This window comes from Callospermophilus lateralis, chromosome 5 (genome assembly GCF_048772815.1).
Source record: "Callospermophilus lateralis isolate mCalLat2 chromosome 5, mCalLat2.hap1, whole genome shotgun sequence".
Taxonomy (NCBI): domain Eukaryota; kingdom Metazoa; phylum Chordata; class Mammalia; order Rodentia; family Sciuridae; genus Callospermophilus; species Callospermophilus lateralis.
The window spans coordinates 146,036,749-146,050,816 of NC_135309.1; the positions used below are offsets into that span (position 1 = coordinate 146,036,749).

The window sequence follows — 14,068 nt, forward strand, 5'->3', positions numbered from 1 at the left end:
TTAAACTTGGCCTCCTCTTCTGTCTTCCCTGTTCTAGTGCATAACCACTGCCACGTACCCACTCACCCTCGCCAGAACCAGGATCATCGTAGGAACTGGGACTGTATTGGCAGCAGTGTCTGCACTTGGCAAAGATCCTTTTGAATTTACAAAAAAAAAAAAAAAAAAATTGAGAGTAGGCAACTACAAGTAGCAATTTGTTTTATGACCAGAACTATATTCAATACATGCAGTGTGTATTTAGGGTCTTATTTGTGATGGATTGCTCATTTGGGGAAAAGAAAGGGCCTGATAGGACCTGAGTGTACTTGTGACAGCCGCCTCACAGAGAACTCCTTTTTGTTCTCTTTATTCAGCCCTTTTCGTGTCCAGCACTTGGATCTGTCTAACTCAGTTATAAACGTATCTACCCTCCATGGCATTCTCTCTCAGTGCTCCAAGTTGCAGAATCTAAGCCTGGAAGGCCTACAGCTTTCTGATCCCATTGTCAAGTGAGTAGCAACCAAAACATGTGACAAAGGCATTTTCTTGTATTTGTTAAATGTGTACCCTGTCTGTTTGTAACTAGGGGCCCCTTCCATCCGTGTCCAGATGGACACACAAAATATCTCAGCAGTGCTCCAACTTCTGTAGAACTTTCCAGAACTTCATGCACGATCCATGCCTCATTCATGGGTGAGATGGATAATTACAGTGCAACATGTTTGTTAAATGGATTGGTGACTATGAGGCATTGAGAGAGGCCAGTTAAATTTGGGGAAGACAGCCTTCTCAGAGGAAGTGACTTGTGAGTCGGGTATTGAAGACATTCACATAGAACTCCAAGTGTTGGACAAAGGATGCAGCTGAGGTAAAGCTGCTGGTGCCATGTACTAAGTGAGCTCTTTAAGTGTGTGCTCATTCCATTCTGAGAGGACCCCACGAAATATGTTCTTATTGTTTCCTTCTTATGGCTGTGGAAACTGAGGCACACAGAGGCTGAATAATTGTCCAAGGTCACACTGTTAGTGGGTGATGAATCAAGATTTGAACCTGTCATTAAGACATGATTTCAGAATAATGGCTCTTAATCACTAAGTTGCCCTCAACAGGGTATTTAGGAATGTAGTAGAGGAGAGGGCAAATTTAAGTGATGTAATATTGCAAGAACCTTGTGACTTTTTACATGTGGAAATTTGCTTACAAAAGGAATTAATGTTCATCCCATTGCTTTCTTTCTTTCTTTCTTTCTTTTTTTTAATTTGAAAAGTACATTGATCAGTGTTTCTGGTGCATTTACTGTGTATCAGATACTGTGCCAAGTCCTTTATTTCATTATATCATTTAATCTTCCTAATATCCCCACAAAGAAGATACTGCTATGGCCATTTCCCAGGTGAATAAAATGAGGCAGTGAACCCTGCTGAGTGTCCCAGAGATAGTGAAATGTGAATTTTAAACTCAATCTCATTCAAAGGCCTGTGCACTTAGGACACTAACTTTCTTTCCTCCAAGTTCCTATTGATTGAACAAGAGTGCCTCATTGGTATTCCTTTGGCATTTTTCTCTTTTTCTAGTAATCTTGCGCAGAACTCAAATTTAGTACGACTCAACCTTTGTGGGTGTTCTGGATTTTCTGAGTCTGCCCTGAAGACTCTGCTAAGCAGCTGTTCCAGGTAGGAGAGATTTGAGCCTTGATTATAGAGCTCTTGAATCAGGTGCAGTTATCCCTCACATCTGAGCAGAGCTGGATGAACTTTCTGAGCTCTTCTTAACTCTCCTCATTCTTCACAAAGCACAGTATCCTTTGCTTTGCAAAACTTTCCTGCTAAATTCTAGAATCAAATCAATTCCATTTGTATGGGAGAGATACTTGTATAGTGATTTCTTTTTTTCTGTTTATTTGTTACTATGAAAGCAGAGGAAATGTGGTGTATTTATCACAGTGTAGGTGAAAGAGATCTGTTCACACTTGACTATGTAGTCAAGTTTTTCCCCTATAATATCTATAGACCTAACTTGCAGGTTTGATCAAAAATGGTACATTTTAAGTATAAACCATAATAGATGTAGGTGATTCCATTAACATCTTTTATAATGTCAGTGATAAAAGGTACAGAGTTATAGATATTTCTAAGTGAGGGGATACATGGTTTATAGAATACACAGTACTGTGTGTGTGTGTGTGTGTGTGTGTGTGTGTAGTATGTTATTTTTTAAAAAACTATTCCTTTGTCTCTGGAATATATCATTTGTACCTATGTCTTATTAGTGATCTGCTAAAAGTCAATTGCCTTTGGATAAGAATGTCATCAATGAGATAAGATATAGATGTATAGTGCTACTCTAGTGATTTTTGGGAAGTGGAAGGTGTGACTTAGTAGATAATTGTCTTTGAAAACCTCATTGTTTCATTTAACAGAGGCACATTAGACGAAGTGGCATTTTACAATCCTAACTACCATCTACCAGTTTTGTAAAATATTTTGAGTGATTGCTCAGTCTGTCAGGTTGTTCGCCCACCACCTAGATGGTTTGAGAATGAAAACATAGGCTGGCATTTCCACTTACAGTCCTGGAATGAGGATTGAGTCTACAGGAGAGGAGGGGGCTCCCCTTTATTTCCAGAAGAGGGAAACACTAGGATCTTTGCTCAGATCCCCTGAGCAACTTTCAGGAGCAAGTGGGGTAGGGAAATGTCAAAGGGGAGAAGGCAGTTTCAGATGAGAAAAGGTAGATGCTTAGAACAGTGGGTGTTCTGTGCATAAAACTGTAAGGAATGTCTGGTTTTATATTTTCTTTATTTACAGCTTGAGGCAAATTCATTCCTGTGTGATATGTTCACGTTATCCTTATTACCTTTCTTTTGTGCAGACTGGATGAGCTGAACCTCTCCTGGTGCTATGAGTTCACTGAAAAGCACGTGCAGGTGGCTGTCGCACATGTGTCAGAGACCATCACCCAGCTGAATCTTAGTGGCTACCGAAAGAATCTTCAGAAATCAGGTTTGAACTTCCGGGCCTTGGCAACTGAGGCTTTAATAGTACAAATAAATATGATATATTAAACGGCTCCTAAGTTATCTCAAAGTTAGCCCAGTGCCTGTGTTATTTCCTTTTCCAGGGGAGAAACTGCTGATCAGGAAGGGTTAAGTAAAGGTAAATAGCTAGCAAATTAGAGGACAAGGTTACAAATGGAAAGGGTTTTGTTTTTTTTCAATAGCTTCACATTGCAGTCTCAGTCTGGGCTGCATAAAACCTAGTTAATCCATGACACACATCCACCATGTTTTGATGTTGGTAACTAGCTCATTTGAGTGAAGGAATTTAGTATATGGAATACTAGTTTGTAGTGTGCCTTTTTTCTCTCCAAATAGCTCCATTTTCAGTGATTGTACATCAGCAACAGCTGTATGATACACCATCAACTGAATATGGAATAATTTATATTAAACAATAATAATCTATGCAGCTGATATTCTAATGGACATTTAGAATCTTTTGAGTTTCTCACTTCTAGAAATAACTTTGGGATGGACAGAGACAAATCTAAAGGCACATTTCCAAGAATGGGTTCTTAAGCTTTGGCTAGTTCTTTCCAGACCACCTTCCAAGGAGTTTAAAATACCACCAGTGTGCATCCTCCCCCTTGAATACCACCACACGTGGTTCTGCCCTGCTCATGCTCAGGAGAAGGGTTGGCAGTGCTCTAGGTACAGTCCTTTCCTGCACCAGAGTCTCACCATACATTAATGAGGGAGTGGGAGATTCTGACATCTTCTGACATTGAACTTGTTGTAGGCTTGAAAAACTGCCATAAAGCAACTGCTCTTAATTTTGCCTGAGTATACATTAAACTCTTCTTTTTGTTCTTCCAGAAAAGGTGAAGATAAGTTGTTCACCAAGTTTTAATTAAGAATTGTAGATAATAAAATCCAGCTTACTAGATACATTCAGCTCAAGGACAAAGAGAGTATAAATTAAAAGTGATAGTTTTCTTAAATACACAATGGAAATAAAAATTTTAATTAATGCCATTAGTGTAGGACACAGTATTGTGTTATATATAAGATAATATGGATTTGGTTTTAGCTCACGAACTGGTGCCTGGCTGCCTGGTTCCAAATACCAATTCTGCCATTTACTGGAGAGCCATGAGCAATTTCCTTATTTTCTGTTCCTGTTTCCTCATCAGCAAAATGGATATAATAATAGGACCTACCTCTTAGAGTTATAATAAAGAATCAATGAGTTGATGTACATGCAGCACATTGAATAGTTCTTGGCACATGGTGAGAGTTATTGTTGGCTGTTATTTCAGCATCACCAGCCAGTATCACTTACCTCCCTATGGGGCAGGCAGTTAATGAGATAAGTGCAATGTGATCTTGGAGGGCCTAGCTTTTCATCTTGCATTTGACCTTGACTCCTAGCAGAAATCACCTCTCCTCTGAAGTGACAGGTTGGATTGCCTGATTTTTAAGATCCCTTCTAGCTTTAGTAGATCTGTTTGTGGCCAAGTGAAGGGAACAGTGAAAAGGGAATCTTTGTCAGTGACTACTGTTTACTAACACTTCCCACCCAGGGAAGACAAGGCTTAAATTAGGGATGGAAAGGGAGGCTTAATTTTATCCCTTCTCTGTTTGGTTTTTCCTCTGGTGGTATCAAAGATTTTATAATTTTACTGATGGCTAGCTGGCCAACTAGACAGTTGGTCACCCAAAATTGTATTATGCACTTTCTTCATTTTGCGGTCATTCATTGAATAAATGTTGATGGAGCACCATGATACCTGTAGCTCTGTTCCAGAGTTACATAACGATGTGGCCCTGAACAAAATGAAGACAGTCACACTGATTCAGCTTTCATTCTATGTGGGAGCCAGACAATGAACAAAACTCCCAAATGTTGTGAAAGATAAAGCAGATGAGCAGGTGGAATGTGGATGGAGAAGACTACTCTTAGGTGGACTGGTAAAACAGAGGCCCTCTCTGAAGAGGTGATGCTTGTGCAGAGCCCTGGCTGAGTGAAGGAGAAATCTATGTGGATTTGTGAGATAACATTCTGGAACAAAGGACCAGCAGATGCAAAAGCTTGATATGGCAACCAGTATGTGAGAAGGAGCAAGGGAAAACAGGCAGCCAAGGGCTCTCTCAGCCAAAGAAAAAGTTTTGGGTTTTTTTCTGAGCCATTGGAATATTCTGAGTCAGTGTTATGAACTGGATTGCCTGCCGTGTGTGTGTGTGTGTGTGTGTGTGTGTTAGTAGGGTATGAACTCAGGGGAGCTTTATCCCAGCCCTGTTTTGAGATGAGGTCTCACTAAACTGCTGAGGCTAGTCTCAAGCTTGAGGTCCTCTTGCTTCAGCCTCCTGAGTCACCGGGATTACAGGCATGCATCACCAACAAGCCTGGCTCTGACTTGCCTTTTTTAAAAAGGGCTTACTCTAGTGCCAGGGGGGAAAGTGTGAAGCAGGGAGGACAGTTAGGAGACTAGGGTGATAATTCATGGTGCTAAGAAATGATCAGATTTGGGGTGCATTTTGAAATCCAGCATAGCAAGATTTGGAGACAGATTGGATGTAGGCAGTGAGAAAAACAGTCAAATGTGGTTCCTAGAGTTTGGGCCTAAGCAACTGGATCCATGAAGTTATCACTTTCTGAGATGAGAAGAACTTTAGGGAAGGAACAGATTTAGGGGACATACTGAGTATTTGCTTTTAGATGTAAGTTGGATGCCATCATATACCTGAAATGGATAAGTTGAGAAGGCGGTTGAAAATGAAAGTCTAGACATTAGAGAAGATGATGTGGCCAAAAATATAGCTGTGAGAAGAAAAAAAAATCCTCAACGATAGAGAAGTTTTGTTGTTGTTTTGCATAAATCACATTTATTGATTCATATTGTTGAGCTCGTGTGACTTTTTCTAAATTCTGAAATGTTATCTGTACAATCCCAACCCCCTTACTAGTTAACATTTTGGAATATTTCTTTCTAGGGTTTTTTCTTTCTGTGAGTTTGTATATGTAAGTGGGTTTGTGTGTGTGCATGTACGACTAAATAGAGTTTACACTGTATTGTAGAAGTTTTGTTTTTAGTGTATCTCCTAATGTTTTTTCAAGTCACAGAAAAATATTTTTAATAATAATGATTAGTATTATATTTCATTAAATAGACAAAGGTTAACAAACTAAACTACCTGAAGGAGGGGTATTTGTAACTCTTACTACAGTCAGTATGTTCTTGCATATCTGCATTTTTCTAAGTGAAACAACTAGACCAAAAGGTAAAATGATGCATATTGCTTTGAATACACTTTAAAATATCAGTTCAGCATCCAAAAAAAAAAAAAAAAGAAAGAAAGAGAAAAAGAAAAGAAATCACTTTCAGCATCTGGAAAGACTGCTTATAAAATTAAATATCCATTTCTGGTGGACTGTTTCATCAATATTTCATCAGGTCTGGGTGCTTAGAATAGAATTTTTTTCACTTGATGGCTGAAAAATAGTATTTTTAAATTTTATTTAGTATTTGTTACTTTATTTTCTTTTTGACTGCTATCAGTTCATGTTTTGGTATTTTTTTCATATATGTATATGTATGTGTGTATATGCACATATATATATTTCTCTTATGTGTACAGTAAGACTACTAACTCTGTTTAACTTGTGTTGAAAACATTTATTCCCAGTTTTCTGATATTTCCGTAATTTTTTTTATTCCAACGTGGTAGATTTTCCCTTTCAGTATGGAGATCGAATCCAGGATCTTAGCCATGAAAGCACTCTACCACTGAGCACCACATCCCCAGCCCTAGCATGGTAGAATTTTTTAAAATATATGTAGTATATTATAAGTGTTTCCTATATGTCTTTATATATCCCAAGATTCAATAAATAATTGCCTATATTATATGTGGAATTTGTTGGGATATATCATTTTATTTATTTATTTTGTGGTGTTGAGGATTGAACCCAGTGCCTCACACAGGTAAGGCAAGGGCTTCTACCACTGAGCCATAAGCCCAGCCCAACATTGTTTTTTAAGACATGATTTCCTCACTGATTTGAAGTGCCGCCTATGTATTTGTCTGTATGTACTGTTGTTTTGTTTGCTTCCTTGTTTTTATCCCACCAGTTGCTGATACATAATTAAGCTATGGGTTGTTGTTAACCAGTCATTTCACACAGCCTTCTCAACATTGCCAGTAGTCTTTCAGATAGACTCTTAGGTTTTCTCAGTAGAAACTTTTATATACCAAGGTGATCATTTTGGTTTTTTCTTTCTAATAATGCATTGTTAAATTGCATTGTCTCAAACCTGCACACAATCATTAAATGTGGTAGTATTGATACTAATATCCTTGTCTTATTCCTCATTTAGCAGTGACCATCATATATTTCTTCATTTTTCCTAGATGTCTCAACCTTAGTTAGAAGATGCCCCAACCTTGTCCATCTGGACTTAAGGTATGTTTTTGTTTTTTATTTTAAATCAAAAGTTGAAAACTGGACTGCTCATTGACTGGGGGAGAGGATCCTAATGTTGAATGGAAGGAACTAAGCAGTAGCTTTCTCCATCCAGGGTGGTTTTGAATGTCCTCTCTTCTGCTCTGTTACAGTGACAGTGTCATGCTAAAGCATGACTGCTTTCCAGAATTTCTCCAGCTCAGCTACCTCCAACACCTGTCACTCAGTCGGTGCTATGATATAATTCCTGAAACTCTACTGTGAGTATGTTTTGGTTTTGTATTTTTTATTTATATTTTTTAAATTTTATTTATTTTTTAATTCTTGTAGAAGACAGGGACCAACAGAGATTCCATTTGGTGTTAAAATCTGTCACTATTAATAGCAAACATTTAAACTTAAATATTAAGATTAGCATATACAAGCTAGCGGGGAAAGACCAGCAAAATAGAAAAGCCAAAGCAGAGTTCTTGATTGAAATATCTAATAAAGTTGAGTTGACTGAGATTGTTCACTAAACATTTGTTATTACACTGTCAGCATTTTAAAATACGAGAATACTGTGTGGTATCTTTGAAGGACTTGCAAAAGAAGCTTAAGCAAGCCTTTACCTCCAGAGCACTCGGAGTATAATTGGGAAGGCAGACCCCATGTGAGTGAATGGGTTTCCCTGCCTACCCCACCCCCTGCCAAAAAAAAAAAAAAGTTTCAAATCAGCTCTAGTTAATTCAAAACCCTTCATCTGGACTTAAATAAAAAGTTCTGTAAGAGTGATATACGACCTGGATGGTCAAGGAACATGAAGAATCATAGCATGTAGGTGGTGTATATTCATGAGAGTCTCAATGCTGTCTGAGCAGTAGGGCTGTCAGTGAAGTGACTTATCCAGATGTGATGGTGAGTTACTGCCTGAGCTGGGTCTAAATTTGCGAGTTCCTGGAAAGATGGAAAAGAGTTTGATGGTTCATCTAAGGTTTAATTTTACCTGCTTAACAATTTCTACAGTCAAGAAGAGTATAAAAAATAAAAGCAATTGAATCCATCTTTCTTTTAGGAATGTTTATACCTAAAGTGTCTTGGGAATAATATCATCGTCTCTTCATTTTTAAAAGTTTTCCTTTGTCTTATCCCAGAGGGCTGTAATAGTCTTCCTAATGACTAATGTAAATGTATAGCAATTTCACTGCAAACCACAAGAGGTCAGTATTTTGCCCTTGGTCAGGTGCTCTTTATTACTGTCAGTCAATATATGCTCCATATTAGGCAGCTATGCTCATTTAGCTCAGTATCCAAATGACGGTAACTTAGATTTAGCTACCTACTTAAGGAAGGTGGTGAATTTAAACCAAAAAATTATTTAGTTCTCAAATTAATGGTTTGGATCTTGTAAATTAGATTTTCGTAGTTAATGTTTAAATCAGATACTTCAGCTATATCAGGTTAACTCATATTGGGAAATCTGGTACTTGTTTGATTAATTATTTTAATGAATGAATGTCAGGGCTCAGGGATTTAGCTGGTATCTCATTTGGAAAAGCATTACCTAAAAAAGATGCCACTATTTACCTGCATGGCTCTCAAATGTTGGGATCTAAACTCGTAAACATGGGACTCTAATTAAAATTCCTGCCTCTCTATTTTCTAGCATCCAGAACTCCTAGGAGCCTCTAGAGTCTACCCAAAAAGGTTTCTCTGTCATCTTTTCTCTCCTGCCTTTGCCATCTGGGCTCCCACTTCTTTGCCAGGAGAGAATTCTTTTCTGGTTTCTTTTCTCAAGAGAATCTATCCATATGTCTTGTTTTGGTCCCTTCTCTGCAGAAACAAAGAAGCTAAGAAGGTAATAACCCAGACACTTTTCCTCAACCAGAGGTGAGGGGAGGGCTGTGAGCCCTAATATTTTAATGTTTGTGTCCAATGGGATAATTGTTCCACCTGTATTAGTAATCCTCACAACCAGTGTGAACTGACAGTTCAGGCCTGGGCCTGGAATCATTACAGAGAAGGTCTGAACCTTCTCTGCATTATTACTTAGTTTTCTAAATCTTACCTTGAAATAAGAGAAATGGGCATTAGGAGTTTAGTTACAAGTCAGAGTGCCAGCAAAGAGTAGAACAAGAAGAAAGATACTGTCCTTGAATGTTAAGGCCAAGAGTGTTTCTTTAGGTATAATGTAAACAGTATGATGGTTTTACATGATAAATCTCTTAAGATTTTGTTTGTTCGTACCCTATCCTTAAGTCTCTCAAAACAAAATGCCTTGCCCAGTAATTTCATTCTGCAGCTGATATATTTTAAATTCATAATTAAAACTTCCAGGTGCCTCAACAATAATTGCCAGAGAGCCAGTCAATTGTGCTAAAGAATTCAAAGTTATTGACCCCTTATCTAAGAAGTGGGAAAATAAAATTTGAATGTTTGTTCTGTAATAATAATTGAGAAATACTGACAAACTTCAGGTTTTTCCTCCTCACATCCTCTCATATATCTCCCATATCTAAACTCTCTTCTTAAAAGTAAGAAATCTAAGATGAGGAGAGTAAACTGACCTCACATTAGGAGAGACTTAAACATTCTTGTTAGGAGAATCAGTAGCTGAGGCATTTTCAGTTTTAAAAAGGAAAACAGGATTATGTAGATGAGGAGTAAACTGTGAGTTTATAAAGAATTTTTGTTTACTAAAATTGAAAAGAGATCCTGAAGACATTGCCATCGTCATTTTACACTTCTTAAATTAGAAATAATGGCTTTTAAAAACTCATTTCAGTTCAGTATCCCTGTGTTCATTTACATTCTCCATGTAATGTCAGAGATTCTTGCAGTTTCTCTGTTATAGGTAATGCATGTAACAAGAGGTGGTGTTTTTGTCCTCTTTAAAATTTTGAAGACTCTGATCCTTGACCCCTCATCAGCCCATCCCATGTGGCTCCCTTCTGTGACTCTGAGAGGGCTGTGTGATTTCCATCCTCAACAAATCTCTCTCCAATGCTGTTGTGAGAACATTTCCTCCTCTGCCATCTGTCATCCCTCCTCCTTTTTTCACTCCCACCTACAGTTCCTTTTAAATATTACCCGCTGCAGAATGATTCACAGCTCAGCTGCTTTGGTTATCCCAGAACCAGAATTCTCACAGTTACTCGGTTCTTATACACTTACATTTCACATAAGACGGATGTGAAGTTAGATGGGATTATGATCATCTTCAGTAATAAGTATAAAGATCTATGGATCGGGACTTGATTCCACAGTCCAGAAAGTAGCTTGCTTTAAAAACAACAGCTATTTGTTCTTCTTGATTTTTTTTTTAATTTGTTATGACCTTCAGATCTCACTGTCCCCCTATGAACAAGCATATTTTATTTGAATAGTGCTTTTGTTTTCCACAGTACCCATCATCTTGTATTAAGCTAACATCTATTAAATATCTGTGGTGCTTAAGACCTTTTCTGAAATGTAGAATAAATACAGTTTAGAGGAAAAGTGGGAAGGGTGGAAGAGCCGGTTTAGAACAGAAGGTCTTATAGCCTGTTGAATAGTCTGCAGGAAACACCCAAGGTTTGGGGGTGGATGAGTGCCATAATCTGAGCAAGGCTTTATAAGGACTCCTTGGACAATGTCGTAGAATGTGCTTGAAGGAAGAGGTTGGAGGCCATGTGACAGTTCTTAAAAACACACATTTGAGTAATTATTGACAATAAAAACCCAAAGGATGCTTCTAACTCAAGGTCATTGATGTGCTGTTCATTGATCTGCAGTGGGCTTCTGTTGAAATTCCAAAATAAATGTTCTGTTTCCTGAGACTTTGTACTGTGTCCCAACCTGGAGCAAATACAGATCAGAGATGAATTTCTAGGCACATAGATCTGTGTTAAGAATCATTACCAAAACCAAAAAGTATTTACATTGTGGAAATAGGCTTCATTTTCTTTCTTGTGAACCAAAATCTCACTGTTGACACAGTTGCTTTTCACCTAATATAAAACACCGAAAAAGGGGACTGACTCACCTATCTGTGATAGGTAAAATGGTAATACATGGAACAGCTTTAAGAGGCTCCTGCCTCCTAGAAAAGTGAGATTTTTTTTTTTTTTTCTCTTAATCTGCACCCAACTCCATGATCTTAGAGAAGTCACTGGTAAGTTTCATCACATATAGTGGACCTGTTCACTGTGAACTATTATCAAAAACCCTGCTGAAATCTTTTGAGAGATGGAGCGTTTTTCAAATGAAGGTCATGTCCACATCCTTGAAATCCACCACCGTCTGTGGTGGTTCCAACTGATGCCACCACAAAACATTTATGTTAATCATCACTAGCTTGCTGCCTCACTGCACAGTAACCCCTTTAAGATCAAGAATGGAGAAAGGAAGCAAACACAGTTGGATTTCAAATAAACCTTGGAGAGGATTCTAAGGTTGTTAGGAGTCTCATTTAGCAAAAGGCACGGTATGATTTCCAGGTTGTTCCACCTTTACATTTCCTCAAATCATTTACTGTGAATTGCTTCCAATTTGCATTTTGTGAAATGTGATACAAAAGTAAAAACTGGGCCATGTAGTGAGTCAATAGTTTCCCTAGATATTGCTCCTCTAAAAGTATCTTTCTTCCTTTCCAGTGAACTTGGAGAAATTCCCACACTAAAAACACTACAAGTTTTTGGAATCGTGCCAGATGGTACCCTTCAACTGTTACGGGAAGCCCTTCCTCATCTGCAAATTAATTGCTCCTATTTCACCACCATTGCCAGGCCAACTGTTGGAAACAAAAAGAACCAGGAGATATGGGGCATCAGGTGCCGACTGACACTGCAAAAGCCCAGCTGTCTATGAAATTATTTCTTGTAGGATGGTGTCTCCTCTTCCTTTGGAATGGGGAAAGTAGGCAGGAAGCCCAATTACTGAGCACTGGGCTAGTTTTTATTATTCGTTTTCCCTTAACCTTTATCCTGCAAGTAAATTAGGAAAACATTTTCAAGGGAAAACAATGAAGTGTTGCCTTTTTTAAATAACAATAAAAGTTTCTGTCAACGCTATGCCCTTAAGAACCTAAGTTGTAGGCCATCAGAAATTTTAGGAGTTTGAGCCTATGATTTCAATTTACTTTTTTACATAGCAAAATTTGTGCCATTTTCTCCAAGTGCCCTTTGGATTAAGTTTTATTTAGAATCAAGCTTAAAAAATGACTTACGGCTAATGATTTTTATAGCCTTTGTGATAACTTTTTTATCTATTTAATTTTTCAGTATTGTTTAATAAGACATAGTTTGGAAGAACAATAAGCTATGTGTAGGGTGAGCTGAACAGAAAGAGTCATAAGATAGTAGCATTTAAGGTATCTGGGAATTAAAAAAAATTTTCATTTCTATCTTAAGATTTGAAATTAGCTTAACAGAAACATATCCCCACATCTTAAACTCCCAAACAAATTAAACATATGGCCAGAGGTATAGAGTTGGTATAGGATGTGAAGGCTCAAGACGTAGTTTTCTATGCCAGGTTAATCAGAAGTATCCTTTAATATCACTAAGGTACTGTGTTCCTGAAATATAATTGTGGTTTCTAATTTTATAATCAAATTACGTTAACATGAGTTGTTTAGCTTTTAAATGAGTTGCTTTGTTTTAGAAAGGTGGTATTAACCTAATCAGTCTCTATTCTTGAAAAATTGAAAGAGTTCTGAATTGATACTGCCTGCTGTTTTCCTTTAGTGCTAAGTTTATTTGTATATTACTCTGGAATCAAGTATTTTAAATTGCCTTTTTAAAATATGGTCTTTTGCAATAATTGTTTGAAACTACCCACTTTATAGGGTTATTGATCTTAAGAATTGCTTGTTCCGGTAAATCAGAAGTACACACTAGAAGCAAGTGTATTTTCCATGCAGTTTCAGGACAGTCTGCACTGGCACCTATGTAAGAATTAGTACTCAGGTGTTGAAGCTTTTAGTAATATGAGTGGGTTTGTTTTTTAAAAAAACCTCTCTCATCAAGGCAAAAAGATCAAGTTCTGCTTTTTAAAAATCACAAACACTAGTTTTAAGTCAGTGACCTCCCCATATGTGCAAAATGTAACAAAAAAGCCAAAATCCATCATTTTTCTATTAACTGGTTGTACTTTAATCAAAGATTTTAAATGTTAAAAACAGTAGCATGAAGTGCCCTTATCTGCTCAGACCTAAGGAAGAAAATTTTAAAGTAGTGTTACACAAGGAGATGATTATGTGTCTATTTCTTATTAGCTAAAAAGTGCTAAATACTACTTGAAATTATTGTTTACAGATTAGTGACAAGGGCTGGTGGTAGGATCCGGTTGGACTTACTTCTGGATGCCCTCAAACATACTACAGTGCCTGTACTTCCAAACTCAAGTCCAGCCATAAGCTATTTTGCCAACATGTCGGAGTAATCTGTATTTTTGTATGTGATTTCTACTTTTATAAACTTGTTTTAAAATAAAACACATTTTTATAAAAATGAGTGCTTGAGCCAAGTTGTATCCCTTTTTATCCTTTCTTTTCTAAGTGTGTCATTAAAATGAAAAAACATTCATGGTGGGCTGCCATTTGACCAGAGGCCTCTGAGATTCTATAAAACAGCACAAAACACCATCCTTTTTACTTCATAATG

General features: G+C 37.5%; 1 protein-coding gene across 1 annotated transcript in view; it reads left to right on the forward strand.

The window, feature by feature from the left end:
* Nucleotides 1-13,844, forward strand: part of Skp2 (S-phase kinase associated protein 2) — a 28,764-nt gene extending 14,920 nt beyond the window's left edge. Inside the window, exons 5-10 of the mRNA XM_076856195.2 lie at nucleotides 357-491; nucleotides 1,557-1,655; nucleotides 2,854-2,984; nucleotides 7,394-7,445; nucleotides 7,598-7,705; nucleotides 12,059-13,844. Of these exons, the coding sequence (XP_076712310.1) occupies nucleotides 357-491; nucleotides 1,557-1,655; nucleotides 2,854-2,984; nucleotides 7,394-7,445; nucleotides 7,598-7,705; nucleotides 12,059-12,272 (739 nt within the window). The 3' untranslated portion in view covers nucleotides 12,273-13,844. The remainder of the gene's footprint in view (nucleotides 1-356; nucleotides 492-1,556; nucleotides 1,656-2,853; nucleotides 2,985-7,393; nucleotides 7,446-7,597; nucleotides 7,706-12,058) is intronic.
* The last annotated feature ends 224 nt before the right edge of the window (nucleotides 13,845-14,068 follow it).